Source organism: Montipora foliosa, chromosome 3 (assembly GCF_036669935.1).
Source record: "Montipora foliosa isolate CH-2021 chromosome 3, ASM3666993v2, whole genome shotgun sequence".
In the NCBI taxonomy this organism is placed as follows: Eukaryota; Metazoa; Cnidaria; class Anthozoa; order Scleractinia; family Acroporidae; genus Montipora; species Montipora foliosa.
In genome coordinates this window covers 11033251-11045750 of record NC_090871.1, presented here as the reverse complement: position 1 = coordinate 11045750, position 12500 = coordinate 11033251, and the positions used below count along the sequence as shown (strand labels likewise).

General features: G+C 41.4%; 1 protein-coding gene across 5 annotated transcripts in view; it reads left to right on the top strand.

Moving 5' to 3' along the window:
- The window catches only part of LOC137996751 (androglobin-like), a 41946-nt gene extending 29523 nt beyond the window's left edge, over positions 1-12423 (top strand). For 3 of the 5 annotated variants that reach the window (XM_068842313.1, XM_068842312.1, XM_068842315.1), the window contains exons 23-34: positions 2212-2293; positions 3854-3971; positions 4356-4504; positions 5389-5469; positions 6015-6126; positions 6683-6807; positions 8663-8722; positions 8903-8998; positions 9126-9252; positions 9687-9801; positions 10806-10992; positions 11730-12361. In XM_068842313.1, the coding sequence (XP_068698414.1) occupies positions 2212-2293; positions 3854-3971; positions 4356-4504; positions 5389-5469; positions 6015-6126; positions 6683-6807; positions 8663-8722; positions 8903-8998; positions 9126-9252; positions 9687-9801; positions 10806-10992; positions 11730-11939 (1462 nt within the window). In that variant the 3' untranslated portion in view covers positions 11940-12361. Of the gene's footprint in view, positions 1-2211; positions 2294-3853; positions 3972-4355; positions 4505-5388; positions 5470-6014; positions 6127-6682; positions 6808-8662; positions 8723-8902; positions 8999-9125; positions 9253-9686; positions 9802-10805; positions 10993-11729 lie in introns of all 5 variants that reach the window. The other 2 variants (XM_068842311.1, XM_068842314.1) reach the window with 2 other exon arrangements.
- Positions 12424-12500: the final 77 nt, after the last annotated feature.

The following is a 12500-nucleotide window of genomic DNA, read 5'->3' as shown; positions in this document are numbered from 1 at the left end:
ATACAGACAGTAGTCAAATTGAAGGAGTCCAAGTGCTGAGACTGGTAAACTAAAGTGGTAAACTAAACCTTTCGTGCCCGAAAAGCCATTTGTGAACCTACTAACCTCTTGTTCAGGAAAGCCGATCTTTTAACATGTTTTCAAGGTACCAAAAAGCAAACTGACCGTGAAGTTTGACGACTTAAATCCTCTCCGTTTTTGAGATAGAAAGGGAATTGTGACACCCGAAAATGGCCCGTAAAGTTTCGGGACTTTCGAGAAACGGGCCCCTGATCCTAGAACGGCCAGTCAAGTATTGTGTCTCTTGGCTATGTCCAGAAATACACTTAATTAGATGCACCACGATTTTGATAAGCTTCACAGCGTTGTCCCCTTTGCCTCCAGATATAGGAAGAAATGCCCCTAATTAGATGCACGTAGATTTCAATAAGCGTCACGAAGCGTCCCCTTACTCTTCTCCCAAATGCTGCTCCTCAATTAAGGAGCTGCATTTACCCTAAGCTAAAAATGAGGCTAACCTTTATCCTTACCTTATTGTTGGAAATAGGTCGCATTTCTGCACATAAGTGCTTGCCTCTTCTCCCAAACTGCAGCATCGCTCACAACGGGGAAACAGACAATTAAGGTGGCTCCATAGAATTTGCGAATACTCTTACTACAGGGTACGAGTTACAAAAGGAAGCCTAGTTAATTTCTCTCGAAGTTTTCCCTGTAAAGGTTCACCAGTATGGGTACCGATATAATATGGCCGTTACCATGGCAACATCACATTTAATGACAGGCATATATTTGGCCTAAATTCCTTAATTTTTATACTTTCCTTTGGTGAATTTTTTTTATTCTTTGCCATATTATGGAAATGATATGGCCTGACATTTTAAAGTGGTAAAAGTCAAGGATGATCAGGCGGTGTTGCCAATATTCTGTAAATTGTCATTTTTTTAAATATATTCGATTAGCTCTGACAGATTTTAACAAATATAGGGTATTTGATAGGAACTGTATGTTGTTAGAACTCAGCCAATTTTAAAACAGTTTTACCGAAGGTAACGCCAGAGAATTAGCAGTTAGTTTTACAGATTTGGTCACGCTGACGTCACAAAAATAAAAAGACACGTGCGATTCAGGCCTTACGCGCCATGCTAGTGCCCAGCTTGCGCGCGGCCGTAAAACTCCAGGTAGCCTCCTTAACGCCACAAACTGTCCCCTAAGTTTCTGTCCTTAAAACAACTGCGTCTACCTTCACCGAAAAAACTTTAACACTTACCTTTTTGCTAGAAATAGATTGGCGTGCATGTAATTACGTACATTCTTGAACATGTGTGCATTGTGACGTCAACGAAGAAATGTATCGTGACCCTGTACGACATTCCAGCGTGTTTCATATTATGTTACGACCAAAGCACGCGCAGCTGGATCGTGAATTTGAGATTGACATCCTCTTAGCCGTCGTCGTATTAGTTTTCGGGAACTCAAATTAGGATGACGACAACGGAAACGAATACGCCAAAGATGCCCAAGTTTAATGAGCAAAGCAATAGATTTGTAGGCTTTTAATGAGCGTTTTACTTTTCAATAGAGGAATTTAGCATCAATTTTCTTGTCGACTATCAATTTTTTACATTTTCTTCTTACTGGAGCGCCGTTACACCAGTTTATTCTTGGGTAGTAAGCACTTTTTTGTCGTATTCAGGGGATTTAATAAGTCGGTCTTGACTCTGAAGATGACTTCCACTCAGGTTGTCGAAATGCCAGTTATTAGAGAGCTTTAGATTCTAGGAAGAGAATGACTACCAGTACGAGACTTTCTCCTAGAACAACAGTGAGCGCGCGCAAACCAGCGTCATTTTGGCGAGGAAAACGTGATGACGTCGTCATATTAATACGGGGTTTGGCAAAAATGTTGTTGTGTCAAAGAAGTCACCAACACGGAAGCAGTTTTGGCATTTTTCGATCAGCAAAAAGACTCAGTTACCAGCAATAAGAATACCGGTAGCTGAGCAACCTATGCTGCTATCAAAGGGTACGTCGTCCGGGTTATAAATGTTTTAGGTATTTTCGCTTAAAACAGGAAGTCAAATCTCGTACTCGTTCTCGTCCTCGTAGTAGAATCTAAAGGTCCCTATGGACATTCTAAACAGTCCTCAGGACTACACTCACCCGGACGGGCGTACTTCACTGAAGGTAAATGTGTTGGGTGTTTTGTATCAGATACACAGTCAAAGTGACAGAAGATCACATGGTCAGTCTTCAGCTAGGCACCTCCAAACCGGACGTGTACATTAAGCTTCAGGTAAGAGACCTGTTAAAGTAATGTCTTGAAAGACTTGTCTCCATAGCCTGCGATTGCAGACGGACTTCTGGCCTCTTGAGAGAAACGACAGCCGGTTATACTGACTGACTATCCAGATTAGGAACTCTCTAATTTGTACAATCTATTTTTTGCTCGAAAATATACATGCAGGAGACAAATTGATTTGAATTACGGAATGAAAGCATGTTGAGATTGAAAATCATCGTCGCACTTGGCAGTAACGAAAGGTAGACCGTAAAAAATCAGGCATAAACGGGACTCAGTTATAGCGCCCGTAACTGCGATAGTCTCCAACCTCAACATCTTACAGTTTTGTTGATTTTTACTTCTTTTTTGTGGCGTTACCATGAAGATTCATTTGTAATTGGCAACGAAGCGCAAGATGGGCGAGGTCCTCTTTCCTCTTCCCTCGCGCTTCGTTCTTTCTTCTCACCCTCTTTGGTCTCCCTTTTCGTGCTTTTTTGCCCGCGCAGTGATTAAAGGCATGGCACGAGAAGCTTTACACTTTACAATGAGAGACGTGATCATATAGTCTCCCCTACACGTTTGAGACTGACCAATTCTCAGCGTCATCGTGCAGGAGGTTATTGGTTCAAAACCGGGCCTGACTAACACTCAGGGTCTTTAAATAAATGGGGAGAAAGTGCCGCCTTTGTAATACCACATTTTATGGTGAGACTTCGTAACCATTTCTGGACAGGCTTATTGCACCTGATTTCAACGCGCTTTTGAACATGGTGAAGCGCACATTTGAAAATTATGCAAAAAAAATCGCATGCTTATGATCGCAGCTGTCATAGAAGCCAGTCTCGCCTAACTTTTTGAAATTCTTGACTGACAGTTCATGTGCATAATTTGTATGAGTCTCAAGTATTTATGAGTCAATGAATCAATGAGTCATGAGTCAATGAGTTAGTGCAGTTACCCTAACTCATAAAATGAAAGCTAAAATTTCAGAGAGTGCTTAGGCCTAATCACTGAAACGAGGGCTTAGGCTTCATCAATAAATTATTGCTATATTGAGTGTGAGTCTCATTGACTCATGACTCATTGACTCATTGACCATTTGACTCATAAATCATGGGACCTCAATTTGTATTACTAGTGTTAACTACGAGTGCCCCACATGAGAATCAAACTCATGATTTCTAGGATTCTGTTACGTCCCACGTGGTTATGAACTTTGAAGGGTTGTGAGACTGGGTCTACCGTTAACAATCCTTATCCGAGAAGACTAGAGAGTCTAACCATTTGCAGATGTCATTACAAAAGCAGCACTTTCTCCTCAGTTATTTAAAGACCCTGAGTGTTGGTCCACCCGGAGTCGAACTCACGACCTCCCGCATGGCAGCCCGGTGCTCAACCGAGCCACCGGTGCGCGGTGGCTCAGTAACTTCCACGAAGCTACTGGAGACTCGTGGAAGCTACGTCATTAATCTAGGTTCTTGTGGCAATCATCTTGCTATACAGCTGGGATTGCAATCGTTGGACTGTAGCATTCTCAAAATTGTAAGTACTGTTTTATTTTTGTCACTTTAGATTCTGGATCATGAGCAGGAGATCGCGAGCACGACAGGCAAAAGCCATGCAGTGATTCCAGCTTTCACGTTTTTCCGCGATCGAACTGGAGATGAAGACGAAAAGCAAACGAAACGAGGTGAGGACAAAACCTAAACGAACTGGTAATAGTTTGTTTATTTTATTTTCTAGCCAGTTCTACTTTGTTTTAACTCTTCGCTGGCTGTTACACTGGTATTTCTACAACTTTTTCAAAATCCATATCTAACGGAAAGTGTAAAATTCCGTTTTTGCACACATCAGAATTAGATTCTCTAAATGTAGCTAACCTTCCTTAAAAAAGAAACCTCCTCGTTTTCCCTTGGAAGATGTTCGATTCAATCGGCCATTTCCGACTTTCATTCACCTAAAAAGCAACTGTTTGTCATTTGAAAAGTAGGTCTTTCAAAGAACCTTTGCTCTAGACTCCATTTGAAGACGAGGCTGTAGCTAACTCTGAACTCTAATTTGTTTTCCTCTGCAGGGTCGCGCCCTCCTACCTCGTCTCAACCCCGCTCGGCCAAGAGACCAACATCTGGAATCCGCAAGGTTGCAGCGTCTCCAGTACCAGTAAAGGGAAGTAAGAAGAGTGGAAAGGAGTCCAGTATCTCATCCTCACGTCCAGGATCTTCGGTGAGTGAAATGCAGTTGTCTCGACTGCGCAAGGAGAAACTTTCACGTCAGACCGTGATGTTAGTAAGTTAAGGCGGGCTTCACGACGCGCAAGACGTCCAAACGTGGTGTGAAAATGTTGTTCGTTTTGTCCTGGCCCCAGTTGTTCAAAAGATGGATAACGCTATCCACCGGATAAATCACTTATCCATTGGATAGCGCAATTTGTTTCGCTATGAAAATGGATAACACACTTACTTGTTTTCGCTATTATTTATCCACTGGATAGTGATTTGTCCGACGAAAAGCGCTATCCATCGTTGAACAACTGGGGCCTGGTTGGACTGCTGGAACGAAAATGTAAAAAAGGCTACCTTTTAAAAAAAAATCATTGCTGGTAAAAAATTATCCCCTTATCGTTGTCCGTCCCAGTCCAAGCATGAAAAGCAGCGATGTTCTCAGAACGTTTACTTTCGCTTTACCCGAAAACGAAAGTAAAGGAATCATGTGGCAGCTCTCGTAACGTTTAATGTGACTGGCTCGATACCCAAGCCAAAAACTAAAGACTAAACAATTTAAACAACGACTTAGACTTAAAAGCAATAGAAGGTGCGTGCAATACCAAACCATAGCAGTTTACGAGAGCTGCTACATTCAACTGAGGTAAAGGTCCCAAGAACTAGTTTTTGCCCGAATAAGTTAAGAGAATTTGAGTGTGACCCACAACCTCGTCCCCAGTGTCTCTCTTATTCCCTTCCTTGGAGCAAGGAAGGGAAGAAGAGAGACCCTGGGGACGAGGTTGTGTTGCCCATTGGATGAAGCGGCCGGAAGACAACAGATTTGTTTTTACATATGAAGAAAAACAGCTGTTAGATAATGGCCATTTCCATTTGTTCCATTTGCAGAAAGCATCTCGTCCTATATTTTATGATGACTCGGAAGATAAAGAAGATGAAGAACCCGAAGAGACTGAGCCAGAGATAAAGGTTTGTGCTTGCAGATTGCAACTTTATTACTGGAGTAGCAGGAGCCTACAACTCCAATACGAGGCCTATGTAACGGCATTTTCACAAATCAAGTTATTTTAGACGAGTTCTTAAATACAATTTGGCTCGCACGAGTGACCATTCTCAATCCCATAGTAACAATTTCTCATGCAAGACTTGTGATTAGATGGGAAGCCCTGGTCTCTTGGGAAAATCAATCTAAAACTAACTGTGTAAAAACGCCGTTCTACAAATACAATGATATTGTACTTTCCTAGTCTTGGGCTCCTGGAAGTAGACATTGGAGGCTGTCCAAGCTCATGATACTAGTTAGTTAATTTACCTTCATGAACTCGTTTGATTAAACCGAATTTTCGTGTTTCACTCCCCACCGATGAAGCACCACGATTTCTTTGAAAACGAACCCCTTCACCTTTGTGGGAGTAGCTGTTGGTATCTAGTATTGCCTGTTGCACAGTATTGTCAAGCGCATTTGAGTCAAAGAATTACGCATAGCGAACTATTACTCCTGGCCCTTTTTGCAGATTCGCAAGTACATCATTCAGGCCCAGGTTCTGCGCGACAGTTGGCCCTTGTCAAAGAGTGCCTGGGACTTCGTGGCACTATTGAAGAGCTTTGAGAGGCTTGATGTGGACGGTATGCTGCTAAGCAAATTATTTGCATTGTGTTTATGCTGTTTCGTATGGAGTGGTAGCTACTTGTCTAGAGAATTTGAGTTGTTTCTTTAGTTTGATCTCCGTCGAAGAAAATCCACTTTGCAATTCCCGGACGAGGGGATTCGAATGGACGATTCATAACCCAAAGTAATTTGCACGCAGCTGGCAACACATTCAAGCAGGTCACGATTAGTTTATGGTTCTGCTTTTGATAGGCTGTTGTTATTCATGATCCAGCTTCCCAACGTGATGACGTTTTCTCGAGCTTAGCTCAGTAGGATGCTTGCAGGCGGCAGATGTTATCGTGAGACATATACAACTTTCGTCACCCAGTCGATACCCATCCAATATGGCGTCTAATTCTACATGTTTCGCCATATACTGCTTGCACGTAGGCTATAAACTAAGAACCGGCTGCATTTATTCGCTGGGAACTCTGGTTGGTTTTCTCTAGTGTCTTTATTTTTTGTGGTTGGCAAAAGCGATTCGGGATTTTGTGACGAAAAATTTCTGACTGACCTTTTTTCTTTGTAAAGTGCCGACGGAGAGTGCTCCTCGCGCCGACAAGCTTTCTGCGAGTGTTTCAAAAGGCAAGAAGAGTAAAGATGGCAAAGAAAACAGTCGGAGTAAAGGACAAGCAGGATCCAGACCTTCCTCACAGGTAATTATATTGTTGTTACTGCTGTGTAGGGGGATAAATATCTGAAATTTGTGAAGTATGTTCGACTTTATACATGAAAGTTGGAAATTATCACAGTTAAGCAAAAACTTAAAGGGGCTATGTCGCGTTATTTTAGACTGTTCAGGGGAAATCTTCAGTAAATCAAGAGTTTAAAACTCGAAAATGGTAATGTGAAATCACAAACAAAATGATTCTGAGCAAAAGCGACGTTTATCCAAGCGATTTTCCATAAACTTGAAAAACGTTGGGCCGACTTTTTTCAAGATTACCCAAATGCAGTCCGTTTCAATCTTGTCCATTTGTGTCCATCCATGCTTCTCTTTCCTTTTGTTGTATTTGTTTTATGTTATTCAACAGTTGAAGTTGTTACTGCAATGTTTCATTCACCGTTTTGGGCACTTTGGGTGTCATGAAACTACCGTGACATCATTTTGCGTGACATAGCCCCTTTAAGCAGTTGCGAAGAAAGCCTGAAAAAATCCAAGGGTGAACGGGGCTGTAACCCAGGACCATGATATCGCACTGCACTGCTTTACCGACTGAGCGACCAAGCCAACTGGTAGCTCGTCGCTTGTGACTTCGATTTATTTCTTGTAACTTTCATAAATGGCGACCACTTTTTCATTCTTTTGTATGTATGTCAATCAGACCTATTGCCCTCATTCTTTTGAAATCTTTTCGTCGTAGCTACAGTAGACTAGAAAGGCTTATTAGTATAGGTGACCGGAACTGGGCATTGACATTTTGTTTCGTCAAAAGTTAAGTGATAGTGATTTAAAAGTGGTTTAAGTTTCAAGATGATAATCAAAGTAATTGCCGCAGAAAGATCGATTGACCAGATAAGTTCTACAATAAGACTACAATTGTAAGCTTTTAAAAAACAATCTCGGATCAGGGGTCTGTTTCTCGAAAGTCCCGAGAACTTTTCGGGCCCGAAAATCCAGTTGTCACACTGCAATCTGCTTATTTTGAAAAGCTGATCCTTTAACATGTTTTTAATGCAAGAAAAACTAAGAGGATTGCGAAGTTTGATGGCTTAGAACCTCGGCGTTGCGAAGATATAAAGTGGCACCCGAAATCATGAGGCCCGAAAAGTTTCGGGACCTTTGAGAAACAGGCCACAGTTGAGTTCGGTTGAAAAAGAAAGGTGTTGTAATCTAAAGAAAGGGAAACTAAGGATTCAAGAATAAACGAATTTCAATTAATCTAACTCGTGACTTGTCCTGGATACTTTCTTCCACGGCTGGAAAATTCAGGATATAGGCAATCGCCACGAATTGCCTGAGCTCGTACTTGATTGGCTATTAATGCAAAAATTTTACCTATATTGCACTGATTTCAACATTCTGCATTAATTTCACTTTTCTTTACTCTGTGTGGTATTGATTGATGTGCTCTTGGTGAAACTTTTTCATGTATATTATTAGCATTAAAACAGTAGAATATTTTGTTTGGCCGCCATTATGAACGAGGTCTATGAAGCAACTTTCATGTATTTCAATTTCCGCAGTTCAAATATCAGAACATTTTATATTTCTATCATTCATAGATTTATTTGTCACGCTGTTACAAACAGCAAAGAAAGCTGAGTTGAATGAAACGCACTCGTTTGCATTGGGGCATGTTCTTATTTGCCATGGTTTCAGTTTAGCAACTATCTAAATAGTAATTCATAGACTTTGACCTCTTTTAACACGCTTCCATGAAAAACAACTCACGTGGAGATTTAGAGATTGGAAATAATTCCAAGCCCTGTGGGGTTTAGTTATCCTTCACTAAAGTTTGTTCAAACTATAAACACTGCCTGCTTTTGCTATGCTTTGGTTTTTCACAGCAACAGTTCGACTCTAGTAAACCTAACTGGACGCTGAGAGTTGTTTCAGATGCCAATGTGGTACGTATGCGCATTTTTATTCTTGGGTTGAGAAAACGAAAAAACGGTCAATTTCTGCGAAGTTTATCTGGCGTTGCAAGCTATTGGAGCAAAGTGAAATCACAAGTTTTTCAGGGTGCGCGTGAAAAGGAATAAACACTCGAGACGGGCAGCCTTTACTGATATCAATTTGTTTTACAGGACGAAATTGAAGTCAAGAAAGACACAGAAAGGCAGGATGAAATAAAAGCCATGAAGCAGGCGTGGGAAGCCGCTGAACCAGGCCGAGCTGCCAAGGTATTGTGATCACACTTGACTTGCCATTTCTCGGATTGGCATGTCACGCAACGCCTAACACCCTCCCTCTCTACACATAAATGGCTGCGAATGAGAGTCCTTGGAATCTCCTTCCTTTTTTTTCCAGGCTCTTCAAAGTCGCCAAAAGTTTTTGAACGAGCACATGGTGAAACTTGAAAAAGATGCAATCGAAGAAGAAAACGGTGGAGATGAAGAACCGCACGAGGAGAAAGATACTTCTTCGAGCGAAATATGTGAGTGAATGATTTAGTACCGTAATGGCCAGTAGTCATTGCATGCAGCTAATGAAAACCATTCAGTTTTTAGTTCCGGCTGTTGCGTGTAATTATAGGTTAAGGTTTTTCTCACGGTTTGGTGTGTTGAAACATCTTGTTTCTCAGGGCGTAAGTCTCATGTTATAGTAATGATCACTGTTGTAAAGTTACCATCTTAGGCAGTTTTGATCAGTTTTCAAAATCAGGAAAAAGAAAAACGAGCTGCCATCCAGCCTATGAGCATTGACTTGTTAGCTTAGGTGGTGCGTAGTGCAATCGCTCGCTGAAGACTTTATAATATTGGGCTTCTACCTCACTTTATTACAGCGATAATCTCTAAAAACTTCGCGTGTCATAGAAACATAACATTTATATATTTCCTGAGAGTTCCAATATTTGTTGGATTTTCACAGTTACTGTGACGTCTCCAGTGCAATCAGAGACCGATCAAGGAGAATTGACCCTAGTTCCACCCCCCAAGGAACCAGATCAGATCCTGCAGCCTCTTACTCCACCAAAGACTATCAGGTCAGACAACCTTTCTATCTCAACGTAAAAAGTACATCAGTGAAGAATTAAATGGACATGATTTCAACTGGAGATTGTCATGGGCGGGTTTCCATCGCTTCGTTAATCTCAGTTTTTCAATTCTCACTCTGGAAGTAACATGGAGTTGAGTTCCTTCTTTTACTAGATTTAAGTATCAAGGTTGCCGCAAGGGTTAGATCATCTGCGTCTCACACAAATGTTATACACCTATCACTGTTAATCCTCGAGGGGGTCGGGCTACCCACGAGGCTTTGACTGTGAGGATCATCCGTCTCACACTAATGTTAGTGGAGTAGACTCGATCCTTGAATAAAGCGTTTTCACATGACGTCACGTGTGTGAAAACGCCCTATAACCTTTAAGAGGTTTTTCGCTGTGTGAATGGGTTTTCTCCGCCGAGGGACACCCTTTCCTCCAACTGTATTAATCTATCTTGCATTTAATATCTTCTTTTGTATTGCCGTAAAATGTTATCTCAAATTTCCACGGCCTGCTTTCTGTCTGACCTTGTAACTCGGTCGTTGGGGCAACGGTGATCAACGCGGGAGGTCGTGGGTTCAATTCCTAGCCTGCCGTCAGAGTGTTTCTCTGCCCTTGTGTGGGCCAATTTCCATTAGGGCTAATAGTGCTTAGATGGATTACACGGGAATACATTATGGCACTTCAGTTACAGTTAGTTAGTTCTGTTGAAATAGGCCTTTGTACCTGTGTTTTCCTTCTGTGTTTTCCTTTGAAGGAAATAAACGTACTTTTGGCAAACGGCAGGATGCCATTTTTCTGTGACCGACTGAGTTGTTCTACTTCATCACTCTTTTCTATATTCGTCCCCAGTTTGTGGCCAATTATTGCCCCCTGGTAGATGCCACATTCGCCTCGGTACTTGACAACACTCTTGAAAACCCTTCATAAATCACTATCCTCTAACCAGAGCTGGTTTTGCAAATCTGCAAGTCTGTGCCTAATTCCTTTTTTTTTTTTTTAAGATCACGAGGTGGGGTTCCTGTGTTGCTTGACGACGAAGAAAAAGAGGCGCGGTTGCAAGAGCGCGCTTCCTTGGCCCACTCTTTTAAAGCCATGCGGGAAGAGGTGGTGGAGAAACGACGAGAGCAGGACAGGTTGGACAGAAATGCTGCCAAAGAAAGACAATTGCAGGAAGCTGAAGAAATGCAGGCATGTGCAAAAGTTGTCTCAAATTGAGTGGTTTTCATGCTGCTTAGAATCTGTCATTGTGGGCAGTGACCTTCAGAGGCCTTCGTTTGGGACGATTCTGTGTATGAGTCTTATGATTAACATAATAACTGACATAAGATTTCCTCAAAGAACAAGTGTTCGCGGTTTATATGAAGTCACAGCGACCTTGGTGTCCCTAAAACAAAAAAGGGGCAGCCATGTTTTTGTCCCAACTTTTCCTGCATGCGGGAGCTTAGTTTATGCAAAGGTTTCTTTTGTTTCAGCTTCAAAAAGATATTGCGGCTGATCACGTTTATGAAAAGCAAGCATTCTTTCATCTGAAGGTGAATCTGGGAGTGCGGCTGGATACGAAATTGCAGACCGTCGGTTCGTGGCCCGCGTACAATTTTTGCACCAATATTTTGTCTATTCCTAATAAACCGTTTTCTGTTTATTTCGTTGCTGCTACCTGAGCAAGAGAAACAATTTTATTCCGTTCGTTCCGAAAGTGGAAATTGCCCCAAAAGAGTTCTTAAATCTCATTTCCTTGTGTTCCTATTGTGAAATCTTTGCAAAAGAATGCGCCCTTCGCAATTTTTTTTCAAGTGTGGCCGTAAATTTCATAAAGGAAGGACTGACTTTATTTCGTGGAACTTTGTTAATTTTTCAATCTTTGAGAACTGATCTGACCTCCGCACTCTGTTTCATTTGTTCCCTCGTGTTTTTCCCTTCACCAGGCGGCTTTGGATCAAGCTCGTATTGAGATCAACCATAAACGGGAAGCTTACAGACAGAAATTTCTGGAGGCCGAAAAACAGAAAGAAGAAGCACAGGCAGCGGAGGCTGCTAAAGAAAGGGAAAGATCACCTTCACCCAGCAAAAGCAGGAAGAGTGCATCCACGGCCAGGGGAGGAAGAAAGTCGCCTGGTAAAGGAAAGAAGAAATGAGTAACTCGCAGAAATGGCTGCGGGAAGTAAATTGAGATAGTTGAAGATTTCAATGTTCAGGATTTTGAGTAGATTATACCTGTGAATTGAATGACGTGAAGTCTTTTAAGATCCAAATAACTATAGTAAATACTTTTAAAGTATTTGTTTCTACAACTTGATCATGTGTACAGGCTGTCCTGCTTATGGTAAACTTGATTACATTGTATATATATTTAACGAACCTCCCAAGTGATTCAGTAGAATTCTGTCTGTTACAGCTTGAGGTCACTGTGTGCAGAACTGATTTTTTTTAACTGCATTGTAATTATGTTTATGCCGAATTTAGTTTATTACTTCCGCAGCAGTTTCTAAAGAAATGTGTAAATATTCGTAACCGTAACTTTAATAAGTTCAAATTAATAAAAAGCTATCAGTTTTTGAAAAACAGGTTTTGTGTTTAGTTGGTGTTCTCTAAAATCATCAATGAAATGAGTAATTTTCTTTCTTACAGTTCACTGGTTCACAATTTCAGCAAGTTACTGGGAAGCTCAAACCAGTTTCAACACTTTCAATAGACCT